Here is a 22,658-nt window from a genome sequence, read left to right as displayed (position 1 = left end):
TAAAACTATTCTAAAAACTTAACAATAAAAGTCTAAATCTAGCAGATAAGTACACTTTCAACCCAACAGGTGTGCCACTTACAATGTGTTTGTTGCTGCGTAAGCCCAGATCGCATTGTTTCTACAATCGCTGCAACATACTCCCAACACTCATGGAGGGAAGGTAAGGTAGAAAGAGCTTGTTCTTTCTTTCCTCTAATCTGCACCAAATAGACAATGGTTGAATGTTTGTTTAGGGAAAAAAACAGTCCTACAAAATATTTGAACATTTTTTTAAAAAAGGAATGTAGACTGAAAAACTAGTCAGTAAAAGGACCGGATAGGAAAATGTTTTAAAAAATGGAAAAAAAGGGAATGTGGGCTGAAAGAGGGAAATCAAAACCCTGTAATCTTGTTGGTGGAAGATAATTATCAACACTGTTGTTATTTATTCCATGATCCGAGTTGAAAAATAAAAAAAGGACTTCCCTTTAAAATCTGGTTTCTAGTAATACATTTCTATAACTTAGCACTGAAAGAAGTTTTTGTGTTTAATAGGCCATTATTTTGCATTATCCTCAAAGTGTTATTGCATTGTTGCCTTGTAATCAAGGGGTCTCTGGTAGGATACCCGGTGGAGGCACATAGTGGTTCGGATCCCACTTTAAACTGTAAGTCCAGTCCTGATTAGCCTATCTGTGCATAAAGTGGACTTAAAAACACCAAATCAATCAATTATAGCATTGTCATTTCATTAATGTATAAATATTTAATTACAGTGAAAATAGGCTTGATGTACCAGAAGACAATATGAAGCAGCTCTCGGAAGCTTTCCAGTCTCTACAACACATTATATTAGGAAGAATGGATCTCACATGGCAAGACATTTTGGCATGTGCATTGATGTGGCCACAGATACAGATTTTACAGGTATGTGTAACCCTTGAACTGATTGATAATGGGCTTCCCTGATGGTAATGCTGTCACCTTATAATAAGGGGTCCAGGGTTTCAACCCGGTGGAGTGCATAATTGTTTGGATCTACTTTAAACTGTATGTCCAGGCCTGATGACCGAATAGCCTATCTGTGCGTAAAGTGGGCTTAAAACCATAAATAGTATGTTAGAAGAGTTAAACAGCAGCTGTGAGCAGTATGGAATGAAGATTAATGTAAAGAAGACAAAGGCAATGGTTATAGGACGGAAACCAAGGAATATTAATGTGAGAGCAAACAGTGAAAGAATCCAGCAAGTGGATAGCTTCAAGTACCTCGGATGCACTATAAGCAGTGACATGAGCTGCAACCAAGAAGTAAAAATGAGAATCGCAATAGCAAAAGAAGCTTTCAATAGAAGAAAAAATGTTTTTTGTGGACCCATGGACATAGGTCTAAGGAAGAGATTAGTGAAATGTTTTGTGTGGAGTGTAGCACTATATGGTGCAGAAACCTGGACGTTGAGAAGAAATGAAGAGAAACGACTCGAAGCTTTTGAAATGTGGACATGGCGAAAAATGGAGCATGTAAAATGGACGGACAAGGTAAGAAATGAAGCCGTACTGAAAAGAGTTGGTGAAAAAAGATCAATACTGGAGACCATCAAGAAGAGGAAAAGAAACTCAGCTTATGGATGATATTAAATTAACTGGGTCGTATGCTTTTACGAAGCGTAAGGCAGAGAACAGGGAAAGCTGGAGATTGCAGTGAAAAACCTGCCAATTAGGCAGAAAACAATGAATGAATGAATGAATGAATGTATTATCTGTTATTGTACATTACTTTTCTGATATTTTTAACAAATTACGGTAGTGAGATAGAGTAATGATTGGATGAAATTGCACAGGCTGGGACTCGAACCCAGGGACTTCAGTTGCAAGATCGAAAGTTGTTCACATAATGCACTAAGCTTACATTTAATTTTCATGTAGTAGTTTTATCTAATGGGCATATTGTGTAAACTGTAGGTCCACTTCTGTCAACACAATACACTGTAGAATAACTTCAACAAATCCAAATATTGATTTCAATTTTAATATTTTAGATTATAAAAATGCCATAAAAGAAACACTTGACTAGAGACACATTTCCCCAATTGGTTAATACATTGTGTGTATAGGGGTGTAAGGGGTACCTTCCAGGTAGGCGCCCAAAAGTCAACCTCACTTCCACGTAGTGCACCCTGGACTAAAAACTAGCGAGGCTCTGGCGACTGACCCCATGGCCAGTATAATTTTGTTTGTGTTGTCCTGTTCTTTTGTCCTTATGTGTGCTGAGTGCCCCTTTACAGCCTCAGCTTTTAACAGAAGTCAGAACATTTTAAATTTTTTAGTTATGCAACGTTAGAGTTGCTATTTGTAGAGGTAAGGGGCTGGCCCCCGTATACTGTGACGGGAGCAAAATAGCCTAAGTGCTGACGCTCCCAAAATTTTAAATTCAAATTCTGGTCATTGTGTGTATACAGGGTATCTCAAAAGTAATAGTGCAAACTGACACAGGTGAAAGTACACGATAATAGAAGCAAAAAAGTCTCAGTAAACATGGGTCTGCAAACTAGCCACTTTCAAGTTAATCGCCAATGTGTGATTACAAGCTGCCACTGACTTCATTGTTTTTAAACGTCGCCCTAGTTGGTAAAATGCTAATAATGTGTGTGAATGTGTGGGTACAAGCTGTACCACCTCTCTGAAATGTTCTGTTTTGTAAACAAAGAGCAAACCTCGAACCGCGGAAGGGGTAAAGCACTGGGTGTTTACAAAATGCAATCAGTGACGGCTTGTAACCACACATTATTAGCATTTTACCAACTAGGATGACGTTTACAAACAATTAAGTCAGTGGCAGCTTGTAATCACACATTCGCGATTATCTTAAACGGCTTGCTTGCAGACCCATGTTTACTGAGATTTTTTTGCTTCTGTTGTCGTGTACTTTCACCTGTGTCAGTTTGCGCTATTACTTATGAGACACACTGTATGTATAATGTAGATATACGTATGTATGTATGGATATAAGTCTAGCAATATGTGTATGAATTTATTTCATTGTTATTTATTTCCTATTATGGTTATATCCATTCTGGACAAATCATATCTATGGATGTACTCTGTAGTCTCTGTATTGGTTGTGGATTAATGGATAGTTTATACATTTTTTATATGAGCACGTCAGTACTCTGTGTAATTATATTTATGTTATAGTTATTTGCATGTAATAAGTGAGCATGTTATTGAATTTTATTTATATTCATATTTACATTATTTATGTTGTTTCAATGCCTCTGTAATGGGAGATATCTTATCTCTGTAGATGGCAAATAAATAAATAAATTTTTATGGACATGAAGTTAGCAAAAAAAAAAAAAGTAAAAATTGTTCCCCTGTGCTTAGCACCACACCATGAAGGCGTATATGGGGTGTGGGGGTAACGCCCCACACTTTCTTGATCCTGTCGTGAGTGGGGGTGATGTGATCAGCATCACGCCCCTGACCGCCTTTACCCCCCAGGGTTTCCCCCAGGTATGCATGTCATTCGACGGTGCCAGGGTCATTTCCAATGTTAGAAAAGTTCCCGGATTTGAACCGGCCGGGGATCGAACCCGGGACCTTTAGCATGGTAGTCAGACTGAGCCACCGTGGCCGTTAGCAAATGAAATTGCATTTTTGCAGATATATTTACAGATGTTGGTGTAGTGATCTTGTCTGTAAAGGCAGGGAAATGCAAGAAAAATTAGGCTGACTATGCATCATCCTACGGAATGTTGTTCATATTCAAGAGGAATCAGGCTGAAACCTCACAGCTGACTATGGTGACAATATTTTCTATTTGGGCACATCATCATTGAAATAGTTTTCCACTCATAAAATTAACTACTTTGAAATTATAAATCTTAAATAAATTCAATTTTCAGGTGAATATGTTGAAATTATTCAGGTTTTAAGTATTCCCATAGTAAATCTTTTACTACAATTGAAATATCATTTCTGATGTCCACACATTAAGATAGACATGCCCATTTGCCTTATTTTACAGGGCCTCTCAGGTGGCATAACAGTAATGCTTTCAACTTGTAATTAAGGGGTCCTACTGGTTTGATCCCCAGTACAGGTATATAGTGGTTTGGACCCTACTTTAAACTGTAGGTCCAGTTCTCTCCAGCCTGTCTTTGCATAAAGTGGACTTTAAGCTACTTTTCTATCGCTTTTGGCTAACCACAACAGTGATACTCACAAAACGACATCCATCCCCAAGTCAGGACTCGAGCGTCGTAGGATTGAGTCTCCCACTGAGTGTGCTTCGCGACTGAAGCAGCTATAACATATACTATTATCTTTTACATAGTTATATTGACAACAATTGTTGCAAAATAATTATATTTATTTATTAATTTGATTTTGTTCTAGGTACCATACAATAGAATCACATCTCTTGAGACATCGAATCCTGATATTTTTGCGAAGCTTACATTCCTGGATTTGAGTGACAATCCTATTGAGGACTGGGCTGAAATCAATAAATTAGGCTTTCTTCACAAGTAAGTACGCACAAATGTTATGGTTGTATACGTGTGTACGTGGGAGAGTCAAAAAGTTAGTTGCACTCACCCATAGCATTTTGTCTGAAAGTGGCAACACTGCTCACAGTTTCCTTCAAAAAGGTGGAGTAACTTTTGCACCGTGGCTGTTAGGGATCAGACATTATCAGTGGTGATAATGTCATGTCAGGTGCCAGTGCTGTCCAAATTAGAAGTGCATGCAGTTACTCGTTTTTTGCAGGCTAGAAGGTGAGATTCAGTGCCAATTGTATGAAGTGTGCAGTTTCATGCCAGACGATCGCAAAATGGTGTGCATTGTTTGAGAATGAGCATACAGATTTTGAGGACTACTAACAGTAAGAAGGAGGCTGTCAACTGCAATGACGAGGGACAATGCTTAACATGTTAATGGACTAGCGATTTTCATGTGTTTGGTCCTATGAAAGAACAGCTTGCAAACTTGCAATATCATTCTGATGAGGAAATTTAAACTGCGACTCCAGAATTATCGAAAATTGGATGGGAATTCATCGAACAAGGTATAGAGAAACTCATGTCACACTATGATAAATGTTTAAACAGACTTGGTAATTATGTAGAAAAGTAGTTTTGGTAGTGTACTTTCATGTGAATACAAGAATTGTGCTCCATATTCCATAAGCTATTTCTTTCATGCTAGTGCAACTAACTTCTTGACTGACGCTAGTATGTATTGAAAAAGTCTATTATTATTTACCTAATCTTGTGTGTGGACAACTAATGATTTTCAAGCTTAACTGTACAGTAGAGATGTATCAGTATGAATTTTTCCCCTCGATATTGGATAGGTACAAAGTAAAAGATGACAATGCCAAGCATTGAAAAAAACTGTGTGTACAAGGACAATGGATCTTGTTAATATGATTTAATGGAAGACTGAGGATCATGTACATATAAGCTAATGTATGATTGAAGTGTTCTAACTAGAGCAGATTGATGATTCTAAAAGTATGAAAACATGTTGTCTTCTGTTCAGTACGAAGAAGATGCAGAATAAATAGATGACTATCTGTTATATTTTGAGCAATCATGCTTAATCTACAAGCTTCCCAAGGATCAAAAGGTACCATTGCTAATATCAGTTATAGGAGCTCAAAGATGCAAATGCTAACGAATCTAGTAGCACATGAAGTAGTACAGGCCCAACCATATTCTATGTTAAGAGATAAGCTCATTTATATTAATTGGCCCAAGTCGAAAAAATACGTCAGTAAGTGCCTAATTGAGTAGGTTAAAACAGCAAGTTTTGAAGCGTTCATACCTTGACGAAGCTTGGTTGAACAAATGATACATTAAAGAGTGAAAAAGGACAAGAATACTTGTGAGATTCGCTGAAGCTTTCTGTTCAAGCAATACCTCTCAGTATGTTGACCATCACGTTTGACAGCTGGATTCGCCACTGTGGAGTCAGATCGATGAATCTCCACATCTTCTCATTAGCGGTAGAGTCATGTGTATCCAATTTACTGACTTCTTTTAGTCTCGCGTTTTTGTAAGCCAGTATTATGTGTGTGTGTGACAATTTACATATTAGACATAATATTGGAGTAAAATGTTCATAACAAACTGATTTCATAGAATTATGAAGTACTTTGTAGTGTCTCCTAAGAAATGAAAAAAACTTGAGAGTCTGATGACACAACATTAATGAAAATATACTTTAAAATGTAGTTGGACTTCATTTGTCTGTGAAGCATGTAGGCTACAGATGATAGTAATTTTGTTGGTGAAATATGCATATTGTATGCATTCACAAACATTTAAACCTTAACGCAGTTAAATAATTTTCATATTGATGCATTTTGTTATTTACTTGGACACTTTTCGTGGAATTCCTCTGGTTCTCCCACGTCGTTATCATACCGGGACACAATATTTTGTAGACTTCACCAAAATCATGTGTCTTTGGTTGTGGGTTTGTGTTTTAAGTCTGCTTTATGCAGAGATAGGCTAATTGGGACTGGACCTACAGCTTAAAGTGGGATCCAAACCACTGTGCACCTCCACTGGGTATCCAACAGCTTGATCCAACAATGACATCTGGAAGCATTCCACTTACAGCTTGGACTTGGCACTGAGTGACTTGCATTGCTTTACTTTAAGTTTCTTGCAAGGAAATAATGATGTGACGATGAACGAAAAAAATGAAGCACACATGTGACTCCATTCACAGGCAGAAAAATCAGTATGCAATGAAAAGGTAGGAGAAAGAAAAATAAAAATCCTTGAACTGCGTAACACTTGACTTAAGCATCCTCATTACTCACTCAAACAGTCAAATATTGTGTAAATTTTCATTCACCACAAACGTCAATAAAACGTAGTGTTGATTTATTTAGCATTTAAAATAAATTATTATTTTAGCCATGGATGTTCCGAAGGTAAAATAGTCCCCCATTTGGATCTCCGGGTGGGAACTACTTTGGGAGATCCTGGACTAAGGATAAGATCTACATTAAGAATAAGGATATTAAATTAGGCACCTGGAATGTTGTGAGCCTTTACCAGCCTGGGGCATTTCAGTGTACAGTTAATGAGATAGTGAAGTATAAATTAGTTGTAGTAGCTGTCCAGGAAGTTAGGTGGCCAGCAGAAGGGAATTGTAAAACTAAAAATTATACTTTTTTCTATGGTGGTACTAAAAAAAAAAAGGTAAAGTGTTCCCCTGTGCTTAGCACCATGCCGTGAAGGCATATAGGGGGGTAACACCCCACACTTTCTTGATCCGGTCGTGAGCGGGGTTGATGTGATCAGCACCACACCCCTGACCACCTTTACCCCCCAGGTACCCATGTTATTCGACGCTTCTATGGTGGTACTGAAAATCATAATTTTGGAACAGGCTTCTTCATAAATAATGAATTCTGCTCTTAAAACAGTAGAATTTATTAATGATAGGATATCATATGCAGTTTTACAGGGTAGGTGGTGTAGAATTATTTTAATAAACATACATGCACCAATGGAAGATAAAAATGATAATACTAAAGATTTTTTTTATGCAGAGTTAGAACAGGTCTTTGACAAATTTTCCCAGTATGATATGAAAATTTTGTTACGTGACTAATGCACAGATTGATAAGGAAGAGACATTTAAACCCACGATTGGTAAATAAAAGTCTTCATGAATTAAGTAATGATAATGGTATAAGATTAATTACTTTTGCAACCTCAAGGAATTTAATTGTGAAAAGTACCACTTTTAAACATAACATATTACAATGGTGCATTTTACTCACTATCAATTCAAATAAAAATATATAAATAACTTACGTGAGTGAGTAAGAATGTTTCAGAACGACGTTTCGTTACTTCCTTCATCAGGCAATTAAAAAAACAAAAACACTTTAGGTGTAGGTTGAGGATAGAAAAGGTAAAAACTTACGGTGACAGCATAAAAACACCTTTTCTATCCTCAACCTGAATCCTCAACTTACGATTTAACAACGCGGTACCATGTTTGGCATCTAAAGTTGTATTTTTTTTTTAATTACCTGATGAAGGAAGTAGTACAGACTTCCGAAACGTCGTTTTGAAACATTCTTACTCACTCACGTAAGTTATTTATATATTTTTATTTGTTATAAACATAAAGATATCCATAAATATACCTGGTCTTCTCCAGATGGTAAAACTCATAATGAGATAGATCATATTCTCATTGATAAGAGAAGGCATACTAGTATAATAGATGTTCGTTCACATAGATGTGCTGATTGTGCCAGTGACCATTATTTAGTAATTGCTAAGAAAAAACTAAATATGCTGACCAAGGCAGTAATTTATTTTATTAAAAACATAAACTAAACGTAACGTTTCAACCTTCTAGCAAGGTCTTCTTCAGACTCTGTATCAAGTACAAAGGTAGAAGGTTGAAACGTTACGTTTAGTTTGTTTTTAATAAAATAAATTACTGCCTTGGTCAGCATATTTAGTTTTTTCATATCATGGAAACAAGGCTTAATGGTGTTAGTAATTGCTAAATTAAGAGAAAGACTCGCAGTGATAAATCATAAGCAACAAAATCTAAAAGTTCTAAAATTTAATACAGGAAAATTTGCTGATGAAAGAATTAAGAAAGATTAACAAATTAAACTGTCAAATAGATTTGATGTTGTGCAGGATTTAAATGATGATGAAAATATAAATGAAACAGACGTAAATAACATAATGCAATAGAATCAGCAGCTAAAGAAAGTATAGGATACCATAAGCCAAGAAAAAGTAAGCCATGGTTTGATAACGAATGTCATAATCTAATAGAAATAAGAAATCAGGCTAGACTTAGGTGGTTAAATAACTGTGATGATACAAATCTAAGCAATTATTATAGAATAAAGCGAGAAGTTAACCACACGTTTCGAAGTAAAACAAGAGATTAATTGAAAAGCAAAATTAGTAAAATTGAAACAAACAGCAAAAACAAAAATATCATAGATTTATATAAAGGTGTAAATGTATTTAGAAAGGGGTGGCAACGTAAAGTAAACTTGATAAAAGATAAAGACTGTGATTTTTTGGCTGATCCAAGTGATATTTTAAATAGATGGAAGAACTACTTTAATGACCTCTTAAATGTTCATGTAGGAGATAAATCAGAAGTAAATGAAGTTCACACAGCAGAACCTTTACTTCCAGAACCTAACTTGACTGAAGTTAAAGATGCTATGAAAAGGCTAAAGAATAACAAAGCACCTGGCATTGATTTAATGCCAGCTGAGTTAATTAAATATGGTGGAAATTTGTTAATATGTCAATTTCATAAATTAATTTGTTTAATATGAAATAAAGAAGAAATCCCTCAACAGTGGAAAGAATCCATAATTGTTCCTGTGTTTAAAAAAGGTGATAAAATGAACTGCAATAATTACCGTGGAATTTCTCTACTCTCAACAACATATAAAATATTATCTAACATTCTTTTAACAAGACTAACCCGATATGCTAATGAAATTATAGGTGATTATCAATGTGGATTTAAACGTAACAGATCAACTACAGATCAAATTTTTCACATCAGACAGACACTTGAAAATAAGTGGGAATATAATCAAAGTGTCCATCAACTATTCATTGACTTCAAAAAAGCATATGATTCGGTCAAAAGAGAGAAATTATATAATATATTAGTAGAGTTTGGAATACCTAAGAAGCTTGCTAATATGCACCATTGAAACAGAAAGTAAAATTCGTGTGGGTATTAATGTGTCTGACAAATTTACAATTCGTGATGGGTTAAAACAAGGAGATGCATTATCTCCATTGCTCGTTAATTTTGCCTTAGAATATGCTGTTAGGAAGGTAAAAGAAACTAAAGAAGGACTAAAATTAAATGTTGTAACTCAGTTGTTAGCATATGCAGGTGATGTATACTTATTAGGGGATGATATAAATACAATGAAGAATAATGCCAAAATATTTTTCAAAGCAGCTAAAGAGATAGGTTTGGAAGTTAGCAAAGATAAAACTAAATATATGCTTACAGGCCGAAACCAAGTGTTAGGTAATAATCAATTAGAGGTAATAATCAAAATCTAATTATTGATAACAACTCGTTTGAACCAGTTTCCAAATTCAAGTTCTTAGGAATAATACCAGCAAATGCAAATTATATTAAAGAGGAAATAAAAGCAGGCTTAATTCAGGAAATGCATGTTACTTTTCTCTTCATAAAGTTTTGGCTTCTCGTTTAGTATCTAAGAAACTAAAAGTTAAAATATACAAAACAGTAATTTTGCCTGTATGATTATATGGATGCGAAACTTGGTCCCTTACATTGAAAGATCAACATAAATTGAGAGTATTTGAAAATAAGATCCTTAGGAAAATATTTGGACCTAAAAGGGATGAGGAGACAGGTGAGTGGAGAAGGTTACATAATTTAGAACTACATAATTTGTATTCATGTCCAGATATTATTAGAATGATTAAATCAAGAAGACTTAGGTGGGCAGGCCATACGGCACGAATGGGAGAGGAAAGAGGAGTTTACAGAATTCTTGTTGGGAAACCTGATGGTAAGAGACCTGTAGGAAGGCCAAGACGAAGATGGAGGGACAACGTTGAGATGGACCTAAAGGAAATCGGTAGGGATGGAAAAGAGTATATAGATCTTGCTCAGGATAGGGACAGATGGAAGGCCTGTGTTGCTGCAGCCATGAACCTTCAGGTTTAAGCTAGAGAGTTAGTTAGTTATTATTTTTAATTTTCTGTCATCAAATAGAAATTCTTAACTCGTCATTAATATTTAATATTTCAGATTGCAGATCTTAATTTTGTCAGGCATTCCAGTAACTGATATATCTTTTCCTGATTGTCCAAGTTTGAGTAAGACAAAACTCTTTCCAAATTTAAGGAAAATGATTCTTACAGAAAACAAAATAAATCGGGTAAGCTCTCATTTTTGTTATAGTATATCTTATTTCTTAATCATGCTGGACATTTATTAAGTAATACAGGGTGTCCCACGAATGGCACAACTGGGAATTAAGAGTGGCGTTACTTTGTAACCGAAACCTGTACATACATAAGTCATACACCAAATGTTAGCCCTGTCCAAGTAGATATTTTTAAACATAGAAACAACAAACGGGGAGCAGTGTTGTTCATGCAGTGTTGCCAAATGTAAGTGAAAGTGTAAATTTATTTTTCCACAAAGCATGGAAAATTGCGTGTCAAACATTCGTACGGAAATTTTGACGTCAATTTCCACCTTGGGTAGGTGGACTATTTCGCCATCTATAGTTCAGAGAAGAAAACCAATCGTTTTCGCGTATAGCCAATCCTGAAATGCCTCGTAAAAGCGTACCGGTCCAAATGGGTGTTTTAAAAAAATTATGAGGTACAGTGGCAACACTGTTGATGTTTGAAGGCAACAAAAGGTGTGTTTAGTGATGGTCTATGACATGGAAATACTGGAAACAGGAAAAAAAGAAAATGAAAATTATGGTGAAAAAAGTGTTACTTACCTACTCCTGGCAACCATGCAATGCACGTAACAGGCAGTGTAGCTTTACAAAAGATGTTGAAAATGACAACCATTTTCCCTGAGGCATTCATCAACACGTTTTATCATGTTGGAAGCAACTTTATGCAAGGTTGATTGGTTTATATTGTTAATGGCTGTGCAAATGTTTATTTTTAGATCATCAAGTGTTCTCGGGTTATTAATGTAAACTGTTTGTTTCAAATAACCTCACAGAAAAAATCTGGAGACGTCAGATCCGGGGAGCGACTGGACCATAAGTTTTTGCTTATAATGTGATCGCCAAAAAATGCTGCCAATGCTGTCTAAAGTTGCATTAGACGTGTGACATGTTGCGGAGTCTTGTTGAAACCAACAATCACATTCATCACGTTCCAACAGAGAAATAAACTGTGTGATAAGGTCACGATAAACTATTCCGTCAACTGTTATGTTGAAAAAGAATGGACCGATTATTTTTCTCTGCGAAATTGCACACCACACACTGATCTTTTGTGGATGAAGTGATTGTTCATGTAACAAATGGGGATTGTTACTTGACCAGTGTCGAGAATTTTGACTGTTGACATATCCATTTAAGTGGAACCATGCTTCATCAGTGAAAAAAAACCTTATCCAAAATATTTACACCAGTCTCTAATAAAATTTCTAAACCACTTGCAGTATCTTACCCGTGCACCTTTGTCTGCTTCCTTCAGTTCTTGAACAGCCTGTACCTTATATGCACGTAGGTGCAATTGTTTTAACGCTCGGTGAGTTGTTGTTTTTGATACACCTGACTGTGCAGCAAGTTTACGAACAGATTTCCTGGGAGATTGTGATATTCTCTGCTCCACATCCTGCAGCACACCTTGTGTCAAAACTGGTGGTTGTCTGTGGTAGGGTTTGTCATTAACTGATCCTGTTTCACGAAATCTGGAAACAAGTCGATATATCGTCGAATTTTCTGGAACACTGTTATTCGGATATTTCTCGCGAAACACAGTTTTTACACTAGCGTACGATTTTGAACAAAAATAATATTCCACAATGAACACCCTCTCTTCCAAAGAGTACTTCATTTCACAGAACAATTCTAATCTTCCCCTACGAACAATGTGAAATGCACGGCTCAAACAGTTCTGAGTACACAACTAACTGATTCTTTTGTTCTCATTCGGTGGGTGCTCTTATCACATTGCATGGTTGCCAGGAGTAGTTAAGTAACACTTTTTTCACCATAATTTTCATTTTCTTTTTTTCCTGTTTCCAGTATTTCCATGTCATAGACCATCACTAAACACACCTTTTGTTGCCTTCAAACATCAATAGTGTTGCCACTGTACCTCATAATTTTTTTAAAACACCCATTTGGACCGTTACGCCTTTACGAGGCATTTCAGGATTGGCTATAGGCTATACGCGAAAACGATCGGTTTTCTTCTCTGAACTATAGATGGCGAAATAGTCCACCTACTCAAGGTGGAAATTGACATCCAAATTTCCGTACAAATGTTTGACATGCAATTTTCCATGCTTTGTGGAAAAATAAATTTACACTTTCACTTACATTTGGCAACACTGCATGCACAACACTGCACCCCGTTTGTTGTTTCTATGTTTAAAAATATCTACTTGGACAGGGCTAACATTTGGTGTATGACTTATGTATGTACAGGTTTCGGTTACAAAGTAACGCCACTCTTAATTCCCAGTTGCGCCGTTCGTGGGACACCCTGTAGTAAGTAAGTATAGTTTTTTTATTTATTGATTTGTAAACATTTATTACAGAGAAAATGTTGATATTACCAGAATTTCTGGTGGCCCTATCTTTGATAGGCAGTTTCAGTACAAGTGATGCAGATTGGCTGTTGCAGTCACATGACTCTCCATCACGTACTGCATGTGTGTGTCGATTTGCCGTCATATGTGGCAAGTTGTATAGTTCCTGTTTATTGTTTTACATCAAATTTTTAAATCCGTTACATTTATGGTGACAATAAAAAAAATTGAACCCTTGTTTAGAACCCAGCTTGCATGCTAATCTCAAAAGAATGGAATCTGATCTGTTCTTGTTTAATATTTACATAAAACAATGCAAATATATGTTAGAATAGATTCTCAGGTAGGCTTCACAAAAATTCACCTATCTGAAGTGATATTTTTGCAAATACTATTTTTTTTTGTTAGTGTGTTGATTAGAATTAATTGATTTAATCAACATTGCATTTTACACCATTATGTTAACTGCAACAGTGCAATGAGAGAATGATGGTAAGAAAGTTTAGGAAACATCTGTAGTCCCAGTTTAATATATGTCTCAAGCATTTGTTGAAAGAATTAAACTTTCTCCAATGGTATCAAACCCCATAGTGCATCATACACCTAAATATAATATAGAAAGGTAAGTTTGCCTAGAATGCCGGAGGTAAAACAGTGTTGGTTAGATAGTGATATTGTTATCTGAATGTATCAGATTATATTTTGTTACTGATACCCTCTCATGGTATTTTGAATTGTGTGAGGTTCAAAATGGTATCAACTAAATTGGAAATCTTACATTTTTTTTTAAAACTGCAGTGATCCACTCATGTATATTTGCATGTTACTGCTGTTTGGCAACACTGTTGACCTTTACTCCCAGTATACTTTCCTGGAGCAGTCCTGGAACTCTATTCATTCAGCATTTATTTGAAAGAGATCCATTGTTCGATTTGTTATAGAGCTCACATTTCAGTGGAGCACAATAGTGATCCATGTGACCATTGACAGGAGTGTTTTCGGACACCTAGTATTTGCATATATGTAAGAATGTCTTTGCAAAAGTTTGTTATAAAGGTTTAAAGTGGGTGTGTCCAGACCACAAGAAGCTAGTTTGTGAATTTTGTTTGGAAAAAGAATTAGTTTGAACGAGGAAGTTTTTTAGTGGCCACTGAAATTAATAGAACAAACTAGAAAACAGCATCGCGGAAAACGTGACTCCTAGATTTTCTGTAATTATTTTCTACGGTGTCTCTCATTTCACAAAATAAGAAAATAATAATTAAAGTAATATCCTAAGATATCCTGTATGCATTTTTATTTGGTTTCACAACATACAAATGTAATTCACTCGATCTAGTATTTCCTCCCTCCTGTAATGAGTTGAGTGAAATAATGTATAAACTTTTTGGTAAGTGAACCAGTATACTTTAAAAAGGAGATTCTCGCTATAAAACCAGATATATTTTGACAAATAGTGGATAAAAATGATAATATTCGATGGAACACAATAGTGAACTGCATGACCAAAGACTTGTATTTTTTTCCACGTGGCCACTGTGCTGTTGAACTTCCTTTCAATTTGATTTTGTACCACAATGTATTATTTTCTTCATTAAAGTGGGAAGCATTCAATGAGTTGGACAAATTGGCACAATTGGAGGATTTAGCCATCCGGGAATGTCCAGTATTAGATAAGGAGTCACTGGACACAGGGAGGCAAATCATTGTGGCAAAAGTAACTAATTTAAAGGTAAGTTCCGTCAATTCCGGTCTGAAATGTTGCAAGTAGTGTCAAACTGCACAAGTACACCTGCAGAAAAAAGGCATGTAAATTTATTTATTATTTATATATGTTGAATAATTTTATGGGAATATACTGATGTGAAATTTTGTTGGATAGTGATAAACTATGAATATAAGATTTGCAATCCTAAAAGAACATTATTAGAGGCATGCATATTTCATATTTTACAGAAACACGAAATGAAATAACAAACTATAATGTTAATTTTTAATGTTTTTGAAAGCTGTGAGGTGCATTTTCCTACCATAATATTGTCACAATATGATGGAAATGAACTGCAAATGCAGAAAAAAGAAATTAAACATGAAATTTATAGTTTTTTTAACAACGAGAATCTTTACTTTGTGTAATAAGTGGTTTTTAAAATAAAATTTAGGGTTATACTGACCACTTTAACACCGAAATGCCATTTTTATACATTGCTTTCAAACCCAAAATGTGCCCAGGTTTTGTACCGAAATCTTCGATCTTTTATTCACCATAAATATGAGACACTAGACATTATCTATGTCTAGTGCCTTTGACTATGCTTATTCTAACACTACGTTTTGAGAGAGTGCCTCTTCTCGCATCTTCAGGTGAAGCAAATTCCTTTTTGTGAGTGGTGAGGATCAAACCTATAGCAGACATGTTATTTTACTACAAATCCAATGTGCTTACCAACTATTCCACAGGACCTCCCGGAATTCGGGACTAATTTTTGCTCCACTTATACTAGTATTTCTAAAATTTTGAGGAGAGGTGACCATATTTGCTTGAATTCTACACCGGGATGAATTACAGTGGAACCCCGATTTTACGTTCCTCGTTTCCCGAATTATACATTCAATCTTGATGGTCCCAAATTAGCAAAATGTTATAAAATTTTCCTCAATTTTACATTTTCCTGCATTTTAACTTTCTTCGGCTTCATCCCCTGAAAAACGTAGAATTGAGGTTTCACTGTATAAGGTTATGGGCCAATGCTTTGATTTTCCTTAGTTTCCAATTTGGTTCTTTGTGTATTACTGTTATGATTTTCTAATGATTTCTATGTGATTCATTTCATGCATGTTCGGCTACTTTTGACCTGTGTCTTTCACTGTTGCGTATGTGGTGCTTGTGTTCATCTATTGTCTTCTCTACACTTGAAAAGATGTAGATAGGTGGCTCAAAGCCAGAAAGGGCTTCCCCGTTGGCATAGTGGTAAAGTCGTCGAGTTGTAATCAAGGGGTCCCAGGTTCTATAACTGGTGGAGGCGAAGGGCACAGTGGTTCAGATTCCATTTTAAATTGTAGGTCCAGTCCCGATTAGCCTATGTGCATAAAGTGGGCTTAAAAACAAATCAGTGAACCATAAAGCCAGAAAACAGCAGTGATGCTGACCATGTACAGTCATGGACACTTCTGGGTTGTAACAGATTCAATGGGATTATTACAACCCAGAAGTGTCCGTGACTATACCATCCAATGAATAGTCACTTGGCAGGGCTTGGCCTTCAAGTGTTCATACCATGGAGCATTAGATTTTTATGTAATCAATAATAGAAATGTGAAATTTTTGTTGATACAGTTGAAGAACCAGTATAAAATTTAATTATGCTAGAAATCCATATTTTACTGATCAAAAATTGCAAATATTCCATGAAAAACACATGAATGGTTTATTAACCTACTCAGTTAATTGAGGTGACAATAATAGGTTTTGTCTTTGAAAATGTAACTACTTATTTTGACTTTTACTTTACAAAACAAGGGATATGGATTTTATCTTTAAATATTGATTGATTTGTTTATTTTACGTCGCCTTTCTGCCAATTTTTTTGGCTAATCACGAGGATGAGGAGGAGTGATGATATGATGAAGGGACACTCACAAATAACACTCATGCCCAGACTGGGATTCAAACCTGCACTCCTGCCTCCTGGCATCGTAACATGTTTAGCACCTTTATAAAAGGTAATAACTAGGGAGCAGAAGTTGATGAAATGTCATCTTTTTTCTGACATCTCGGACACGATGCCCATTAAATATACACAATATTACACTTCGTCTAGAACCCAAAATAGGTAATTCTAAAGTGATTTTTTTTGCATTTTCTGCCAATTTTCAGGTTTTAGGTCATTTTCCCCGATTTTTGGCATTTTTCGCAATATTCGGTGTATTGTTTCGTCATATTTTGTCACATCTTTAATTTTGGTAATATTCTTGAGTCTTTTTTCACCAAGGTGAACATAGACCTATATATATCTCGCAGGATTGCAATTTACGAGCAAAAGAAATGCTGAACTGGTGACAGTCCTTTATTGTGTCGGTTTTTTTTTTAAAGCAAGATTGCATTTTGTTCAATTTTCTTTTCATTTCAATTTTTAAGCTGAAACTAACAAATTTAATGGTCATTTTTTGCAAATTTTACGTCATTTCCCCCCATTGTTTTAGGACATTCTATAGGTCATATACCTATATTTTTTAGGTCATCAACATCTGCTCCATAGTAATAACAGAAATTGTATAATTTTGCATAGAGTTGCAGGCTAATTATATAAATACCGCATGGATAGAATTATCTGCAATTTTGCAGATTAACTTATGGGCCTACATTAGATGACTCCGAGAGTACCAATTAATCGGTTATACCAACAATTAATAAATTGTGTTAAATTTTTTTGTTGATAGGTGCTGAATGGTTGTCCTGTTGAGAATGATGAAAGGAGAGGGGCTGAAGTAGATTACTTGAAAAAGTTTGGACGTGGATGGTTTGAAGCTGGAGGTAGCCATGAAACTTCAACAGACAACAAATTGTTGCAGACTTTCTTAGAAAGCCATCCAAAATATCCAGTATTAGTTCAAAGTAAGTGAATGGATTTTGTAGCCAAATTATGTGTTAGAGGGAAAAAGGCTTGACTTTTGGTTTGCACAAATAACTTAATGAAAATTAGGAATGAACCAATATGAAAGTTTTATCTGTACTGGTCTTCTACCAACCTGATATAAAGTTTCGAATGATTTATTTATGTTCTTAGATAATGCATGTCCAGCGCTATGGCTGTGTGGTCTAAGGCGTCATGCTTTGGGCTACGGCTATGGAACGCATGCAGTTTCAAGTCTCATGAGATTTTGGCCTGTGCTGAGGACCAGTGGCAACCCACTATCTTGAGGAAATTAGTGAGCTACAAATGAGTAGTGTAACCTGGTCACTGAAACCTACATTGACTGGGGGTTTGTTATGCTGACCACATGTCACCCCGTAACTGGTTCTCCCACCTCAGCAGGTGGGATTGAGGCTGGCAGTCGGTAGGTAGGCCCTGGTCATCCCGGGCTTTTGGCCATGGGTTATTGTATAGATAATGTGTGTTAGGTGACTGCAATGCCCTTTGTCTTTGAAAAAGAAACTGCATATTTAAACATTGTACAAAAACAGGGTATTTGAATTATATGTATGTAAATAAAATAAGTAACAATATGATGAAAAAATAATGAAAAATAAGTAACAATATGACAGAATTTTGCACTAAATTACAGGCTATTTGAGAAATATCAGATTGATAAAATTAGTGGCAATTTTACCGATAAACCCTCATCATCTGCTCTTTTCTAATTGTAATTCTGTGTTGATTTTCAGAATATGGAGCTCCTGAAGAGAGTGAAGTTTTGCAAAAACCTGCTACATTGAAAAACATGTTGATAAGTATCCTTTTATTCTCTCACGAGGTTATCTGATTCAGTGTGTGTTTATTTACTGTTCACTTATATATAAGGGAGCATTCACACAAGTGATAAATGATAAGTAACATGTCACCAAGAAGAAGAAACAACCAATAGCTATGCTTCACATTGCTGTGGCATCACATGCCGGATAAGCCTGCAATCCATTGGAAGGCCTTCAAAGGGCATGTTTCTGTTTGGTATGAAACCTTTCTTTCAGTGCATACAATTTTGCATAGAGTTTATAATACCTTCATGTCAAGCTTTCAAATTTGTCTTTGTCAAGGTTAATTTTGGGGTGGGGGGGATATGTATGTACTCAAAATTCACATTATCGTGTCTTGGATGAAGATTATAGACACTGGTTAATGTATCCCATCTTACCCAGCAAAGTAAAGATTCACACAGATGGCTCTCAGAAACCCAGCTTAGTGAGACATATACATGTATTTGTTTTTTTGTTTTTTTATTTTAACATGAGTAACCCCATCTAACACCAACAATCTGCATGTGAGGCATTATAATGTGAATACCATTACATGAGTAGGTTTTAACTCGACTGTTCAGTGCAACTGCTACACATGTTTTGGAATTTTAAGACAATTTTTTTTTTCTCCCAAGTGAATGTAAAATTCACTTGTGAACTTAAAATTTGAATGTTAGGAAATCCTTAACAGTTTTCTAGCTCTGACCATTTATAGCGAAGATAGCAGTGTAGGGCCATTTGTTAAGAAAGTACCAGAGACTATGAAAATTCAGAGATTGAAGGGAATGGTGCAAAGACTATTTAACACTGCAGGGGAAATCCCAACATTGTGCTATATTAGCGAAAAGGTAAGCTTTTCCTTTATGCAAAACATGCGAAATAAAACTTAGGATATTTGTGCTGTTAGATTAGTGATTGTTTTCAAAAATTTGTGAAGATGAAATGTCTATTTTATACCAGAGGCTTGACTTAATTTTGGAATAAGTATTAGCCTCTACGTATGTGCATGTACAAATAAAATTCTAAATACGGAGAAACTAGTACTCTAGTACTAGTTTCTCCGTATTTATGTACTACCACATCTCTCAATTCTAATTGTAATTATATTCTTAAAAAAAGATAGTACTTCATGCCACGTCATTTACACTATAAATGAAGTGACCCAAGTTGGAACACATCTATTAGTTCTGAACCAGTACCTATTCTGATGCTTATACCTGTACATTGTAACAATTAAAAGTTGTGTTCATAATATTTATGAACATAAAACTATTCCATCGCAATTATACCACACCAATCTACCAGAATTTTCCTTTAAAATATTCAAATAATTACTAATAGATAATTGGAATATTAAAATACAATGTAGCAATAATTTAATTACAGAATTCATTTTGCTACACAGTAATGCATAATTTAAAAGTGTCGTGTATTTTTTGCAGACTCCACAAGATACTAGAGACTCTGGAAATGTACCGGTTTGTGTTGGTCATTAAATTTGAAACAATGGATTGGGAGCTGCTCAATCCTAGTACCTATATTCTTAGTTTAAATTATCAAACTAAACCTGGTTCTTTTTTGATGGGTGAAAATGAAATTAGCAATTCATTAAAAAGTTAATAGATTTGAGATAAGAAAGGACCAAATACGATAAACCCATCATACTGAAGACAGGGCTGACTGGCCTATTAATAAATCGTCAATTTCCTTTCTTTCTGTGATGAACCAAGGTGGTTTTGATGTTGCACCTTTGGTCATTTTATTTATCATTACTTCTTTGGACTTTGCTTTAGCCACTTTTTAAGAAATTCAGAAAATAACAAACATTGAAATTGAATAAACAATGGGATCATTTAAGAAAATCGTTAGGTAAATTATGTGGCAAATACTTTCAATTTCAAAAAGTAAATCGTATATTGGCTTTTTAGGATGAGAGGTGCAGTTTTATTCAGGATGCACTAGGACCTACATGAGAGCTGTGTGACAGATTTTTTACATGGGTGCTTATGGAAGTATTCTTTAAGGTACTCTAGGAACATGCGACAACTTAGCACTTTCATTCCTTATAAGAAAATACATGGGAATTGAAACACATTTATTAATGATATTTTTAATAAACTTTATCTAGATTAATAATGAATTTAAGATCCATGTACAACTGCAACATCTATAATCTAAAACTCTGAGTCTTGTTTTTCTAATACTTGCATGCATTAATAAATGTGCACCTTATGCAAAACTGTACTATACCCTCTTAAATGAATGTCATTGATGAAAGGGAGATAAAATTGTTTTTCTGTAATACACTCCTCACAAAAAAGCTTGGAATATTGTTATATTAGGCACAACAAGTGTGGAATATTAGGCAATAGATGATGGACACGGTGGCATATGTCGACGAAAACACAAGTATGTCCAGCAGACACAGATACCATGTGTTGCATTCCGAGGATGTGCCTATCACCTAATGTAACAATATCCCAAACCTTTTGTGAGGAGTGTATAATTCTCAAAGAAATAGCACGTAATGCTGATCACTGAATATTTTATTTTAGGAACCTGATGTTGTTATACCATTAGAGCATGATTTGAGGATGCTGTCCTACTACTCGGTAGAAAATGGGGGAAAGATATGTGTGCAGTGGTAGTGTTGCCTTAAATGACTAAATCTAATTGTTAAAAATAAAGTTTTATATTAATATACTAATATATGTTTCATTTCACATATCTCCAACTTTTAGATGCACATGCATATCATAGGACTGTCTGGTAGTGGATTTTGGTGATCTTGAATACCACAATTTTGAGTTATCACAGCTGACATTATTGACGTATAAACTGAAAAATGCAAATTATGAATCTTTTGTGTTATTTTCTTTACAATGGACCAGAACACAGTATTCTGTGTTTACCCAATTCAGCCTTTCTGCTGATTGGCCCACTCCATTAGTACACTCCCCTCACTTAGTAAAGGGTGTCTACAATTTTGTAAAAAACCAAATTCCCCGACTTTTCCAGACCAAGCCATTAGGACAATTCATGTATTTAATCCATTTAATGGACATCAGGGGACATATTATGTATTGACTAATAGCAAAAAATTCTTTTTTATACAAAGTCATAAGTATAGTATAATACATAGTGAAAGTTAGTGCCATATGTATTAATGCTAATATCAACCAAATGCAACATAAAGTTGCCTGAAGAAAGTGGTAAATGCCAATAGCCATTGAGTGCAATAGATCTCTACTTGAAAATCGTTCAAAACATGAACTTTGACTTTAAATTGCAATTTCTACTATAACTAATACTCAATATACCAAACACAACAAATTTAAAATTTCTGGCTTGTCCTTTTATTTGTTCAAAAACCTACTCTTAGTGTACTAATGCGAAAATATTGATTTTTCCAGAAACTAAATTTCCCTGACATTTCCAGGTTTTCCAGTAGGTAGACATCCTGTTAGTACAACAGTTTGTTTCTTTATACATATTTGCAAAAGATGCAACTCAATCTACATGGTTGGATTCGATAAAGCCATAATTTATATACCTTCCTGTCAAATAGGTTTTATTCTTATCAGTGACGTTGGCACTTGGGGTGGCATGCCTAAGGGGGGTTGGTGTGGGTCATATCCCCCTCCCCCTCTTTAGGGGACACTATTCCTTAAAACAAAAGTGTGTCAAAGTCAAAGACAGGAAAAAGATTGCAAAATGAGGAATTACAGCTTTAAAAAAGTACACATAACTCCTACCCCCTTCCGAAAATAAAAACTATTTGATTTGACTGCTAAGCCCGAGATCCCGGGTTCGAAAAACGGGTTTGCCATGGGTGTTCTTTGTGTGTGTCCCTTCATCAATTTTATTGTATCATATTCGCCATTAACCAAAAGTGGTGCAAAAGCAAAGC

General features: G+C 35.3%; 1 protein-coding gene across 5 annotated transcripts in view; it reads left to right on the top strand.

Annotated features, from left to right (window-relative positions):
- The window catches only part of Tbce (Tubulin-binding cofactor E), a 29,358-nt gene extending 7,909 nt beyond the window's left edge, over window positions 1–21,449 (top strand). For all 5 annotated transcript variants that reach the window (XM_083111962.1, XM_083111963.1, XM_083111961.1 and 2 more), the window contains exons 5-12: window positions 759–909; window positions 4,378–4,508; window positions 10,807–10,936; window positions 14,894–15,025; window positions 17,734–17,908; window positions 18,680–18,745; window positions 19,448–19,596; window positions 21,304–21,449. In XM_083111962.1, coding sequence (XP_082968088.1) covers window positions 759–909; window positions 4,378–4,508; window positions 10,807–10,936; window positions 14,894–15,025; window positions 17,734–17,908; window positions 18,680–18,745; window positions 19,448–19,596; window positions 21,304–21,396 — 1,027 coding nt within the window. In that variant the 3' untranslated portion in view covers window positions 21,397–21,449. The remainder of the gene's footprint in view (window positions 1–758; window positions 910–4,377; window positions 4,509–10,806; window positions 10,937–14,893; window positions 15,026–17,733; window positions 17,909–18,679; window positions 18,746–19,447; window positions 19,597–21,303) is intronic.
- The last annotated feature ends 1,209 nt before the right edge of the window (window positions 21,450–22,658 follow it).

Source organism: Lepisma saccharinum, chromosome 25, assembly GCF_977018435.1.
Source record: "Lepisma saccharinum chromosome 25, izLepSacc3.1, whole genome shotgun sequence".
Lineage (NCBI taxonomy): Eukaryota > Metazoa > Arthropoda > Insecta > Zygentoma > Lepismatidae > Lepisma > Lepisma saccharinum.
The sequence above is the reverse complement of the archived record's forward strand: the minus strand, read 5'-3'. Positions and strand labels throughout refer to the sequence as shown.